The sequence below is a fragment of the Sturnira hondurensis genome, unplaced genomic scaffold (assembly GCF_014824575.4).
Source record: "Sturnira hondurensis isolate 20B ecotype Veracruz unplaced genomic scaffold, ASM1482457v3 Scaffold0002840, whole genome shotgun sequence".
Classification (NCBI taxonomy): Eukaryota; Metazoa; Chordata; class Mammalia; order Chiroptera; family Phyllostomidae; genus Sturnira; species Sturnira hondurensis.
Window position 1 is genome coordinate 3,358,758 of NW_028075471.1, and position 13,383 is coordinate 3,372,140.

The 13,383-nt window shown below is 34.9% G+C and overlaps 1 protein-coding gene across 5 annotated transcripts in view; it reads right to left on the reverse strand.

Annotated features, from left to right (window-relative positions):
* Positions 1-13,383, reverse strand: part of TASOR (transcription activation suppressor) — a 54,128-nt gene that overhangs the window by 2,972 nt on the left and 37,773 nt on the right. For 3 of the 5 annotated variants that reach the window (XM_037040704.1, XM_037040700.1, XM_037040703.1), the window contains exons 16-23: positions 12,994-13,135; positions 11,668-11,727; positions 6,902-7,833; positions 3,645-3,767; positions 2,693-2,852; positions 2,133-2,241; positions 672-850; positions 305-469 (exon numbers count right to left, since the gene is read on the reverse strand). In XM_037040704.1, the coding sequence (XP_036896599.1) occupies positions 305-469; positions 672-850; positions 2,133-2,241; positions 2,693-2,852; positions 3,645-3,767; positions 6,902-7,833; positions 11,668-11,727; positions 12,994-13,135 (1,870 nt within the window). The remainder of the gene's footprint in view (positions 1-304; positions 470-671; positions 851-2,132; positions 2,242-2,692; positions 2,853-3,644; positions 3,768-6,901; positions 7,834-11,667; positions 11,728-12,993; positions 13,136-13,383) is intronic. The other 2 variants (XM_037040702.1, XM_037040705.1) reach the window with 1 other exon arrangement.

A 13,383-nucleotide genomic window follows, 5' to 3' on the forward strand; every position in this document is an offset into this window, starting at 1 on the left:
TAAAAATTATAACCCCTTTGCTGACAACAGCAGACAATAAAGCTTACAATACCCTCAAAGACAGAATGCCTACTCTATAATGTGCAGTCCACAGAAATGCTAACAGTTTGTATTGACTACAGTATAAAATGAGACTGGGGGTTTGCTAAGTATAAAAATGATAAATTCCTAAAACACTTCCCCCTGAAGCTGTTATACACCAAAGTGAGTCATTTTTAAATAGGCATTTCCTTATATGAAAATGGCATAACCATTCCTCTTTTTCTTTCTGCCTTAAAGAAAATGAAAACTACTAAAAAGTTACCTGACTGTGACTCAAGATTCTCATTAGCACCAAGCAATGGAAGGTTTTCTTCTGTGATTGAGTTGTGATAGCCCACAAGATTTTTAAAGTTTTGCATAAAGGCTTCAGCAGATGCAACTACTATTCCATTATCTGTATAACTGGAGGACATCTGGATATTTTTTTCTAAATTAAAAAGAAAATGTTTTGAATATGAAATACTTGAAAATATACATAGACAAATGATAATGCTTGCCCCCAACCCTCGTAAAACACTCTGCTACCTTTTCAGAATCATAGCTTAACAGTCAATACCCATTACAGACCCACAAAATCCTTTTGTCCACATTCGTATATTCATAGTAGAAAGCTTCAGACCATTGCTTACCTGTTAGAAAGACTATGTGTCGTTGCTGTATGTTCTGAGCCTGAAGTCTGATAAGACAGTCCAATTCTGGAGCATTTCGAGTTTGTGAATCACAACTGTGGTATGACAAAATTTCAACCAGATGTTTCTTCTGATAGACATTCAGAAGTGTCAGCAGACTTAGGGCTTTAGTGTTCAATCTGTGAAATTAAGTAGTTCAGTATCTGGATCGACATTTCTAAAATTTATTGTGGAAGTTCTTGCTTTAAAATCAGTTTCTAACTTGGGGCAACTAAGGACAACTGCACTGCTTAGCCCATTGCCTGATGTAGGGGTGCTTCTTAGGAGAAAAGAGGGATAGCAGTGAAACCCACCTATAGTGAAGTCCAGAGGCTTTCTCTGGGTGCAAAGTTTGAGGACTAGCTATTCAATGTAAACTAAAATCCCAACCACTTACTTTCTAAGTAACAAATTACACTTCTCTTTAGCTTCCCCTATTTAAAACTTTAATGAAGGGCATAAATAGACAAAAAATAATAAATCCTTCCTTTCAAATAAAACATAGCTCTAAGCTATTTCTACATCTCCAGGCTCAAGGCAACAGTGGTAGAAATTACTATTCTCAGGAAGACCATGGTAATAACTTTACACAAGTTAAAATTTAGGACTCAGTAGTGTTATCTGTTACAGAAAGATCAGATTTGAAGATAAAACAAGTTTTTTAAAAAGTGAATTACTACTAAAAGTTAAATGCTTTACAATTATTTAAGCCTGAATTTCTTTAAGTGTGCGCCATAGAATGTCAATGGGTATTAGAAAAAATCGTTTGTGGTCTAAGTTTAGGAAATGCTGAACTAAGGAATTCTTAACTATAGAGTTTCTCAGATCCTTAAATGTGTGAATACAATGTATGGACTCTCTAGTAGTATGATACAGCATCCCAAACTCATCTGATGACATAATTATTTGTGGAGCCTCTCAAAGTAATTGCTGCTCCAAGGTTCACACTTTGAAAATCGACTTCAGGCATGTTAAAAATCACCTATTTACATAAGTGAACATCCTAATAATCATAAATCCCCTAATCATGTTGAGATTAATCCTTGTGTAATGTTACTAAATTAGCTGCCTAAGGTAGCCATCAAATGGGAGAGAGCTTGATCTAGTTGACATATACAGTTCAGTAAAAATGTAATGCTGATTATTCCACTTTTATTATTCTGCAAAACGCCCGAGTAGCAAAGATAAAACCAATTATACCTATATACATAACTAGAATTTAAGTAGACTGCTACCTAAAAACATTATCACTGCAAACAGGCTACAATAATTCAGTATCATACTCCCTTATGACTGGCTAAGGACATCTGTGAAAACTGAACAATATCCATAATCCATAAACACAGAGGAATGTGGAAACTTTATGAATATATACAAAAAATGTTAAATCAACAACCATTATAGTTATTTTTGACATCTTACCTGCCCAGTTCCTTTAGTTTTTTCTGAAATTTACAGTGGACTTTCCATTGCCATTTTCCTTCTGGAGTACTAAGTTCTTCGAGGAATGCCAAAAAATTTTTAAGGTTCTCTGTTAAAGATAATTAAGTTAACTTTAAATTCAATAAACACAATCACCCAAATTTAATTATGGAAGAAGTGTATGGTGATATTGTGTAGGAACACCTACATTCCTATGTAGTATTTTCTTTCTTTTTCTCTCTCTAAAGGAAACAAATCTATATATTTTCTTTGAGGTCTAAGAATGTTACATCTATACATTATAAAAATGAATATGTTGATGATAATAAACCAAGTGATCCAAGTGCAGTAGGAGTAGAGAGCCTTGCTTTACACCAAATTTAGAGGAAATTATTTGTAAAGAATGGGAAATTTGTGGTGAAAAGCGCAAGAAAATGATAGAAATATAGTTATTTGTGATTAGCTGGATGGACAATACATTAAAAAGCATGAGTGAGTCATCACCAAGGAAAACCTAAAAAGGACAGAGTTACATGCTCAGGAGAATGCACAAATCTTACCAACTGTGATAACTTCTGGATTTAAAATGGATTCATCAGACACAATAAAACCTCCAGACACAAATAATTCATTGTACGTATGATTTTTAACATCATCCAGACTATCAACACCAGCAAAACTAACGCAGGGTAGCTTCTTTAAAGTCACCAAGCCAGGTACCTGTGTAAATACCAAAATAAAAACAGAAATAAGGACAGACAAGGGAATGAACTGACTCAACTGTGAAGTAACCTGTACAGAAAGACTAACAAAATGCAGTATGGCTAACCTATATTAGTATGTTGCCTCTGGAAAGCCAAGCACTAAATAATATTCCCAACATTATTTCCAAATATATAAACCAACACTTATGTAATGGGTACCTACCATGAACAGAGCACTAAGGAAAAGGTACAATAGAGCTGAAAACACAGAATGAAAAATACTAACCTGTCTGGCCCTGTGAGAGTCAGAACTCAGATGATGGCAAGAACCTATGTACTGAACAGTCAGGAAAGGCTTCAAAGGGCATTAGGATTTGAGACAGGCTCATAAGACTGGTTGATGGGGTATCTCCAAATTCAAGGGAATGCAGGGCCGATTTGGCAAAGGGGGTGAAATTTGGTTTTACCTGGGGCTTTGTATGAGATGAAACAATATCAAGAAAGTCAGGAGACCCACTGGCATTCAAGAAGTCAATATTCTTAGTCTTGACTATTTGAGTTATATGGAAGGTCTGTGATGTGCCTCCATCTAAAATTTTGCAGGGGTACAAACTTGATTCTCACAAGCTAATTCACAGAAGGGTCATTTAGGTCTCAAACCCTAAATGTCCAAACCCTGAAGTTTTATCTTCTTTAAAAAGCTTATGAGGATATTTTAAAAAACAAACACTTCAGTCTCAAATAATGATTTTATAGTAAGGGTGTTTGTATAACCAAAATTAATAGCAAATTTGACTTAATAGTCTACCTTGTGAATGAAACCTGCAATGTCTTCATTTTGAATAATAATTAATAGTTTATCTAATTTTGATCTTCTTTCCAAAAACTGTTCTGGATGACATTCTGTATTGCCTAATTTGATAAGATATTCCTGTTGAAAAAAAGTATATCAACATTAAAAAGCATTTTTACAAAAAATTCATTTAACACTGAAATGCAAGATAAACTGATAAGCATAAGCTTAAAGCTAAATCTAGGAACCCCAGGATCAAATCTGCTTTTCTTCTTACTGAATCTAAAGCTCAGAGCTTAGTCACAGTCACAATGTTACAAAATGCTATGCAATCAAAGCCTACCTAGTACATTCCAGTGTCGGGTAAAACAAAGAAACACAACAACGGACTGGTCCAAATTCTTAACCCTGCTCCACTGCTTATTCTGGGCCACTCAGAGCCCAGCCCAATCATTAACCACTTCCTCATCCACATTCCCTTTTCTTTCAAAGCAGGGCCTTAGTTATTTGCAGCAATGTTATTGGTATATTCCTTTAGAATTACAACCCTACTTCCCAAATACTGTACTTTATTTAATTTGTAACAGCCTCAAAATCATTCATAAGGAGCTCCAATATGTACAATGGTATTCACATACTATAATTTGCCACATTTGTCAAGTTACACCTTCAAGCAAAATACTCTCATCTAATACCTTCCTCCATGCTGATAACATGATACTCTTTCAAAGGACACAAGGTAGTATAGTCCAAGCAGAGTTCACTTTGCTTGCTGGTGAAATCCTCAACTCTGAAGCAAACTATAGGATCTCGGAGGTTACATTCCTCATTTCACAGACACAGGTACAGATTAATTTTCTCAAGGTTGGCACAGCTGTTTAGATAAGCGTAAAAATCTAAACCGAGCTTGCCTCACAGTCTACTGATCTGTCAAAAGCTGTCACTTCCAAAGAGTATGTTTCTGTGTACCCCCAAACTAACGCATCTACTACGCTGTTTGATTCTGACCTAACCTGTAAAGCTTCTGGGCAGATCTAAGAGTAGCTTACAAGCTAATAGTCAGGTAATGAATAGATAAATTACTGTCAGGCCTACTTATAATTTTGGGGTTTTTTACATTAAGAAGCTTTAAATCAGAGTTCATTTTAGATCAATTTAACTCATATAACAACAAATCAGCTTGACTCCAGAAATAACTTGAGCTTAAAATTATATTCATAAAGTTTTTATTCTTTGTTAACATTTTTAATTGAGTTTTACAAAGAAAATTGATTAAAAGAATTAAAGTTCCAATCTGATTTCCTATCAGATTTGTAAAACACAGACCGTTCTTCCCCTAAACAACAGAAATCAATAATTTATTCCATGCTAAAATGAATTAAAAGCACTATTCATAAGTAAATGTATTTCCTGTTACTATTACTTTAAAAATGTGGTGGGAGGAAGAGGAGTAATGAATGCTGAGCATACTGGGACCTGTGCCCATCCTATTTTCTCATCTAGCCCCACACCAACATGCAGCTACGCCCCAAAGAGTGCCATGCCTGAGCACATGTTGCTGGGGGGTGGAAAAATAGAGAAATCTACATTCTATCATACAAGGCAAAAGGTAACCAAGGAATTCCTAGTAAGTCTGGTTTCACTCTTGCCAAGAAACCACAAGGAATTGAAAGACAGAAGACTGAACACTCTGCCTCCTTCATTTCCATGCTCTTCTGTACTCATGGGTACACCACATGAAATATGCTGACATTAATTATGAAATCCCAAAACTGACAAAGGCTCAAGACATATCAGTAACATGGAGTTTCTGGGCCACTCTGGGATAATAAACCAATTTGTTATCATTTCTTATGCTTCCACTTACAAAACAATCAGAACCTCATCACAGTAAGTAAATTCCAGAAATGGGATTGGGCATTTATTTTAAAGTCTAAAGTATTCCCTTCTGAAATAAAATCCAGAGGGAATACTCTAGAGGGAATACTCTATTCATAGTTCAGCGAATACTAATTGGTTAATATTAAAACCATAGAACAGTTTGGATGTAGTATTATAATTTATATACCTATTACTACAAGTGTTATAGGCATCTAACCCTGTATCTACAAATGTTGTAGATATCTAACACTATATGCATGTGTTTTTTAGAACCAGGAAATGTTCATCTATAGCTTCAGTAGAAAAAAATATGTACCTTGCAGTGGAAAATCTTTCAGGATTGGGGAATCTTTCAGGATCACAGTATTTTTTGATCAATACAAGGGAGCACCCCAAACAAAACAATTTATTTATAAAAAATTGTGTATTTGCTCTTACAAATAAATCCTTACATGTTTAAACTTCAGTCACCTTCAAAGTACTCTCCATTTGATGCAATATACCTATCAAGATGTTTTTTCTACTGTTCAAAACAAGTCCTTAAAATTGTCAACCTCGATGCTTTTTAGTTCTCCTGCCATTTTTTGTTTCACCTTTTCCACATCAGCAAAATATTTCCCTTCGATGACTTTTTTCATCCGGGGAAACAAAAAAAAAAAGTCACTCAGGGTGACAGCAGGTGAATAGGGAGGGTGGAGCATGGGGGTCATGCCGTTTTTTGGCCAAAAAACTGCCAAACACTCAGCATGGTGTGGGCAGGTGTGCTTGTAAATCATCCGTCATGAAATGGGCAAAAGCATTAGGAGTCTTCAAAAATAATTCACTAAAGCAGAACACAACCTCTCACAATAACGCCAGCTGGTACACTAATACAGATGGATTCCTCAAACATTCACCTAGCTTGGGAGGCCTGTACTACAAAAGGGGCTTGCCTTCCAGCAAATAATTCCAGTTTGGGGGGGGGACCTGATATGACCAGGTATCAAGAAAAACCAAAACATATTATCATTAGGTTATTCCTAAAGTTTCATTTTTCTAGTTAATTGATAAACCCCATGAGATAAACACTGACAACTTCCTTCATCCCTCTGTATCTTTCCCTTCCCTTCATTAAAAACCCAAATATGAAACATTTAAAATCTCTGAATCATCAGTTTAAAGGCATTTGCAGTATGTAGCAATAATCTTTAAAATAACTCTATAAAACAAGATTCTAAATTCTAAGATACTTGCATCATAGTTTTGATTTAGTTGAACTTAGTCTTTTATTCTACTCGGCATTAAATGATGAAAATATGTTAAATATTCCTTTTTATAGAGGTCAGATTCAATATGACAAGTTTATACAGCATGACTAATACAGCATGACTATTACCTTTTCATTTAGTTACCTTTATTTCTTTACAGAGCACGCTCTCTTCTTCTTCATGGATATAAAATTTCACAGTATTTTTCTGGACATCTTTCATGATTTTAACTAAACTGTTAAATACTTCAGGTTCTAACTTGCTTATAAAATTTGAAAGAGCTGGTTGGGCAGAAATGTTTACATCACTGGGTGATTTTGCTGCTTCTTTTTCTTCTGGTTCCTGAGCAGTATCATCAGGTACAGTATGATCAGAAGTCACCATTAGCTCCACAGCATGGTGTGGCTGAATCACTTCTACTTCAGTTAAACCCAAAGTTGAAGAACGCTGATCATTAGGGTTGATGTCTTTCAAAGTATCACCACAAAGTGGTTCAAGGAGGTGTTTATTGTTAAAGTCACTTGAGGAAACTGGTATGACATGTCTTCCTAAAGGATGCAATGCTATCTTAGTATCAGAACCATTAAGACCAACTGGTGGCAAATTCCCACCCTTTGTTGATGCTTTGATAATAATAGTATTTAGTTTCTCATGCAAGCCATCTACAAACTCCTGTACACTAGCTTTAGGAGTCTTAGAACATATGAACTCAGAAAGTCGTTTCATTTTCTTTTGTGTTGAAAAGATAGGTGTGGAAATTCTATTGACATATGAAACATTTTTTTGCTTCAAAATCTCTTCTATCTTCCTAGAAAAGAGATTGTATTCTCCTAACACTGTCCTCTCTGTGGTTTCACTCACTGCAGGCGGCTCTGCTGCTGGCACACACTGCTCCTCCACCTTCACCACCTGACCTGTCAACACGACATCCTCAGTGGTGCCCTTTAGTGTGTCTGTAAATGGAGAGGATGGAAACTGGTAATCAGAACTTCTCTGTCTACTTATTACCCGGGGGTCGTTAGGAAAGGCCTCGTGCAGTGGTGGATACACCAGTTGTTCTTCTGGTGATTTCATACCTATATAGGAAGAGTTTATTATTATAAGAGCAAATAAAAGCATAAAATTTGAAAAAACAAACATAAATGAGAAAAATGTCAGGTCAAGTATGTATTTACAACTAATTATGCTAGGTAGAATAAAAATCTCAAATAATAGTCTGAACGGCCAATTTGGCATCAATACAAATTAAGTCCTTTGCTTATTTCTGCTCCCCTACCCTCTGACTTTAATAGACATGTTTTAATCAGAATGGTCAGCTGCAACAGCTTGCTTAACCCCTATATTCTTTGCCAAGTACTACCTACTATAGTGATACAGTTTTAACATGAAAATTTAAGTGTAAGGCAATTGAAACAATTCCAAACTGAAACAATTCCAAACTAAAATGATGTGGGAATAACTGCCAAGAGCTGCATTAACAATGTAAAGATAATTTTATCTGTTTTTGGTCTTATGAAGTTTTTTAGTGCATTTTCTACAAATGTTAGGGATTTCTATTTATCCAGGGAAAAAAGCTCAATAATACAGGAAGAGAACATATTTCAGAGCTGCAATAAGAAGTCCTTTCCTAGGTGTTTTTATTTTGTTTCAAAATAATTCCAAGAGACAGCACAACAGCTAATAACCCATTTGAGATAAAGAGGTCATTCAGCTAGCTGATGCTAACAGAACTATTTAACTTTTGACTACTGACAATTAACTCAACCCATAAGATCATATTCCCTCCCTACCCACAAATGCTAAATTCAAACAATGTATTTTTGAAATTACATTTCAAAACAGGTACCCTAAATCCTTTTTTTATAAAACAAAGGGGAAATGTGTTTTAACAACCATTTAATATTTGGGGAGAAGAAAAAATTTGTGATCTTTGCCTAGAAGATTGATATACTATACAATTTTATCCTTTAAAAAAGCTACTAATTTTTCTAAACTCTTAGCCAACATTCCATAACAAACTGCTATTCTAGTATATGAAGTGATACCTCTAAATCAGAAAGCCCAGGTACTAGTTTTCAAAACTACAGTACTTTAAACATGATGAATTCCCTATTCACCCAGGTGTAGCAGCATGCCCTCTTCACACAAAATTCTGTTTTGATTTTCCCCACATTCACACATTTCTAAAGGTTTAAACAGGCTTAACAGCAGTCAGCTTATAACATTTCTCTACCAACCCCAGTGGTTACCATGAACTATTGTAACAATTAACTACTGCAAAGGCACCAGTCAGAAGGGTTAGAAGACTAAAGCAGGTGGAAGAAGGGGCGCAAAATAGCCAGTACCACGGTAAGAATTACAACAGTATGAACTGATAAATCAGAAAATCAAGTTCTATAAAATAACTCAGGAATACTAAATATCCATTCTTCTTAAATTTCAATATAGAGTTTAGCATATACAAAATATTTAGGCTAGAAGACTTACTTTTTAAAGTATTTTTGTACTTCTTGAATTATGTACCATGTCTGATTTAAGTAAAAAAAAAATTTATGATAAAACAAATGGGTTGAGGAAGACCACCTGTAATTTAAAAACTTCTGAGTCATTTATTATTTTAAATGAAATACTTGCTCCCAAAATTTATAGCTATAGTTGATACCAATAAACTTATTTCTGAAGAGCTATGGATAAAGGGAGTTTTTAAAAGATGAAATATAACTTAAATCCACCTGGGGAATTCCCTATACTAAAAAACTCCAAACCAAATCCATTTTAGAAATGAAAATAATCACCTAATTTTATTTTGCACAAATTTCTTCCACATAATTTTAACACTGACTTTATTTTTAAAATGTTTTCATCAATAAATGACTTAAAGGAACATACGTCAATATCCATAAGAATGCATTTTTCTACTATCATTCAAGCATTGCAGTACTTTGACTTTTACGTGAAAAGGTAGCAGTGAGTTCACTCAAGGCAGCATCATTCAGATATTTATTATGCTTTCAGTCACAAAATATTACGATAGTATGCCAATGCTGAGGGAGCATTTTGAAGCATAAATAAGATACCTGCTCCTCCTAGTGAGAAAAAATTACTGATTTTTCCTAATGAGGAAGAATTTACTGATGCAAAACACAGGTGAATCTCAGACATAACATGAAGATCCAAAAACAAGAGGGCATGTTAGGTTCCATTTATCTTAAATTCCAGGACAGGTAAAACTAATGTATGGTGAAAGAAGTTAGATTTAGTGGTTACTATGAGGAACAGAAAGAGCATCAACTAGGAAAATGGAGAAGAATATCTTGCATGCTGGAAGTGTTCTACATGTCAATCGGAGTAATGTCATATAACTCCAAACATTATGTACAAATTCATTGAGCTGTATACTAAAGATTTATGCACTTTTCCCTGTCATATATTTGTTGTCATATTTTCTTAGGAGACATAATAGCTTTCTTTGAGAAAATCTTTAAGTCTTTTGAATTTCAAAAAAACCCGGAATAGCCATAAAGACCTATTAAAATTCAAAAACCACCCTGGCTGGTGTGGCTCAGTGGACTGCGCTCCAGACTGCAAAGCAGAGGGTAGCTGGTTTGATTCCCGGTCAGTCGGGGTGCATGCCTGGGTTGCGGGCCAGGTTTCCTGGTGTGGGGAGTGCAGGAGGCAACCACGCATTGATGTTTCTCTCCCTTTCTCCCTCCCTTCCCCTCTGTCTAAAAATAAAATCTTTAACAATAAATAAATAAATAAATAAATAAATAAATAAATAAATAAAATTCAAAAGCCATTTAGCTTTCCTTCCAAACTAGAAAGAAAAAAAAAGTAACACCACTTAAGATTTCTAAAAGAGTATAATTAACAAAATGGAAACAAATAAAAAAGACTCACCACCAAACTAAGCAAGAAAAAAATGCCTATGATCATGCAGGAATATTGAACTGACTGAGCTCAGAAAAAGACTCTTTTAAGGAAAACATTGCAACTAGCTAATCATTACTGTCTGTAATTCTTTCTGGAATTCAAAAGTTTCCTAATCTTTGTTAGAAGAATTGGGTAAAAATACTCAAGATTAGGAATAATGTACCTAAAAGATAAATGGCCTCACCTCCAAGTTTTTAAAAGAAAATTGTTTTTAAAGATAAACTGGACTTTACTAAAATCTTGAGCTATTTTGAAGGACATTGTTAAGAAAATAAAAGACAAGTTACAGACTGGGAGAAGATATTCACAATACATATATTTCACAATGACTTGTATTCAGAATATAAAGATTTTTCATAGATCAATAAATCCAATTAGAAAATAAACAAAATACTTAACAAAGAAGAGATGTCATTAACATAAATTTAAGAGAAATCTGAAGACTGCTTCTCACAGAATATCCTACAGAAATGAATTAAGAAAAACACTCTCACCTCCCCAAGTCATCATCAGATATATAGTGAAGAAAATGTAATCTCTATCAATATCTAGTGGCTTCTTTGAACACATTCTTAATTTAAGAATTCTGGTACAGCCCTGGCTGGTGTAGCTCAGTGGATTGAGCACGGGCCTGCGAACCAGAGGATCGCGGTTCGATTCCCAGTCAGGGCACATGCCTGGGTTGCAGACTGGTTCCCTGCAGGCCAACTCCCAGCAGGGGATGCACAAAAGGCAACCATACATTGATGTTTCTCTCCCTCTCCTTCCCCTCTAAAGATAAATAAATAAATAAAATCTTAAAAAAAAAAGAATTCTGGTACAAATCAATTAATAATATAATACAAATATGGTATTATTGAAACTTCCTGTAATTAACAAGACTTAAACTGACACCCTATTGATGAAAGGCTAGAAACACTAAGTAGCAATTCTGAATAAGGGCACAGTGGGAAGAAGAGCAAAGCGAGCCTTCTCACCTGCTGTTTGTTTCTCACCATGTTTCCTTAGCTGGTCTTCTGGGCTTCTTGCATTCCCTCCTGACAAAAAGCACCCATTAGATTTAGACTCTCTTCAGGTACTGGTGATACACATTAGGACCTCTGAGACAACCCAAAATGCTCACAAACCCAAGAATACCGTCTTTTGCCTAAAGTAATCCTGAGAGGTCATTCAGGAATGGGAAGTTGCTTCCCTTTTTATTCAGGTGATGGCAGAATATCAAACACCTATATATGTTGTGCCTTCATCTGGCTCTGAACATTAGTTGTAAATGTGTTCAAATGAGGAATGGTTAGGATAAACATCATGTACCAATTACTTCCTTGTTTTTTTCTCCCACTCAAGGTGACACCTCCAGCTCCTAAATGAGAACCAGTTGCCTCTCTACCATTGCATTTAGGCCCCTTGCCCTTTCAGGTAAGGTACTAAGTAGAGAATGGTACTGAAGTCCATGGAAACTCATCCGTTTTAGCAAATCTTCTCAGAGTCCTTGGAGGTTTCAGTAACTTCTAGGTCACAAGTCTGTCTATTATTTTTAAGAAAAATCTGTTTTTCTTTTCTTTTTAAAGGTTGAATAAAGGTCTAAGAATGAAAAAGATGTGCCCTGGAAATATTTCCAAAAATGCTTAGCTAACAAAAGATGAGTAAGAACTTAGAATATTAAGAGTATGTAAATGTACAGGTATTTTGTTTATGTATGTGCCTGCCCAGAGAAATCAGAATATTTCAAAATAATCTTTCAACATTTGCTAAACTATTCTTATCCCATGGTTCAATAAGCTTTCTAGGATATTTGCATTTGACTATTTCAGGACATCCTCCACAATGATCTAATTTCTCTATCCAATATTAAGAAATCAAATTTCTTTCAAATAGATGAACCTCAAAATGACCACTTCTTAGATGACAGCTATAGAGAAGCTTATAATTTAAGCAGATAGCATTTATAGGCTACCCGAAATCATCATTTCATCTCTGTAGCTATCTCACCTCATTAGAAACTATTTCTGCCAACAATTTTCATTTAGAAGTCTGCATGCTAAACTCCATATGGTGAATAAGTATGTTTAAAATCCCTGCTTTTTAACAGGGTTTTTTGCAGATATTTGCTGATGCTGACCAAGAACAGCAACACTCTATGATGAACATTATATTGCTCAAAATAAGACACTGAACATGTCAGAGCCAAGTAAGATGAAGAACCTAGTGACCCAAGAGTGGAATCTAGAAAAGTTGAAACCCTTCCAGAAACTGTCCCCTAAATAAAACCAAGCAAATCTAATTCCCAGTACACTTGTTCTTACCTGTAATTGGAATCAGTTTCCAATGTATTTCAGTCTCTTCAACATCATTTGACTTAGACTGTTTATGGAATCCATGTTCAATGGGAATAGTGGGACACAAACTGCAATCTTCAAAATTATTCATGCTAATTAAATTAGGATCCTAAAAATTAGAGGACATATTTAATAGCTTTCTTTTCAATTAATTTCAATGTCAAAAATAAACAACTATTTTTTTCACAGCAAAAACATAGAAAATTAGTCAAATCAACATGGTAAAGTAATACCTAGCTTCAAATTAAAACATGATATTTGCCTTCAAAACATAATTTCATGCTGATTTTAGACCAGAGGTTGGCAAACTTTTCTGGTAAAGCTCCAAGCATTTTAGGCTTTGAAGGCCACATACTC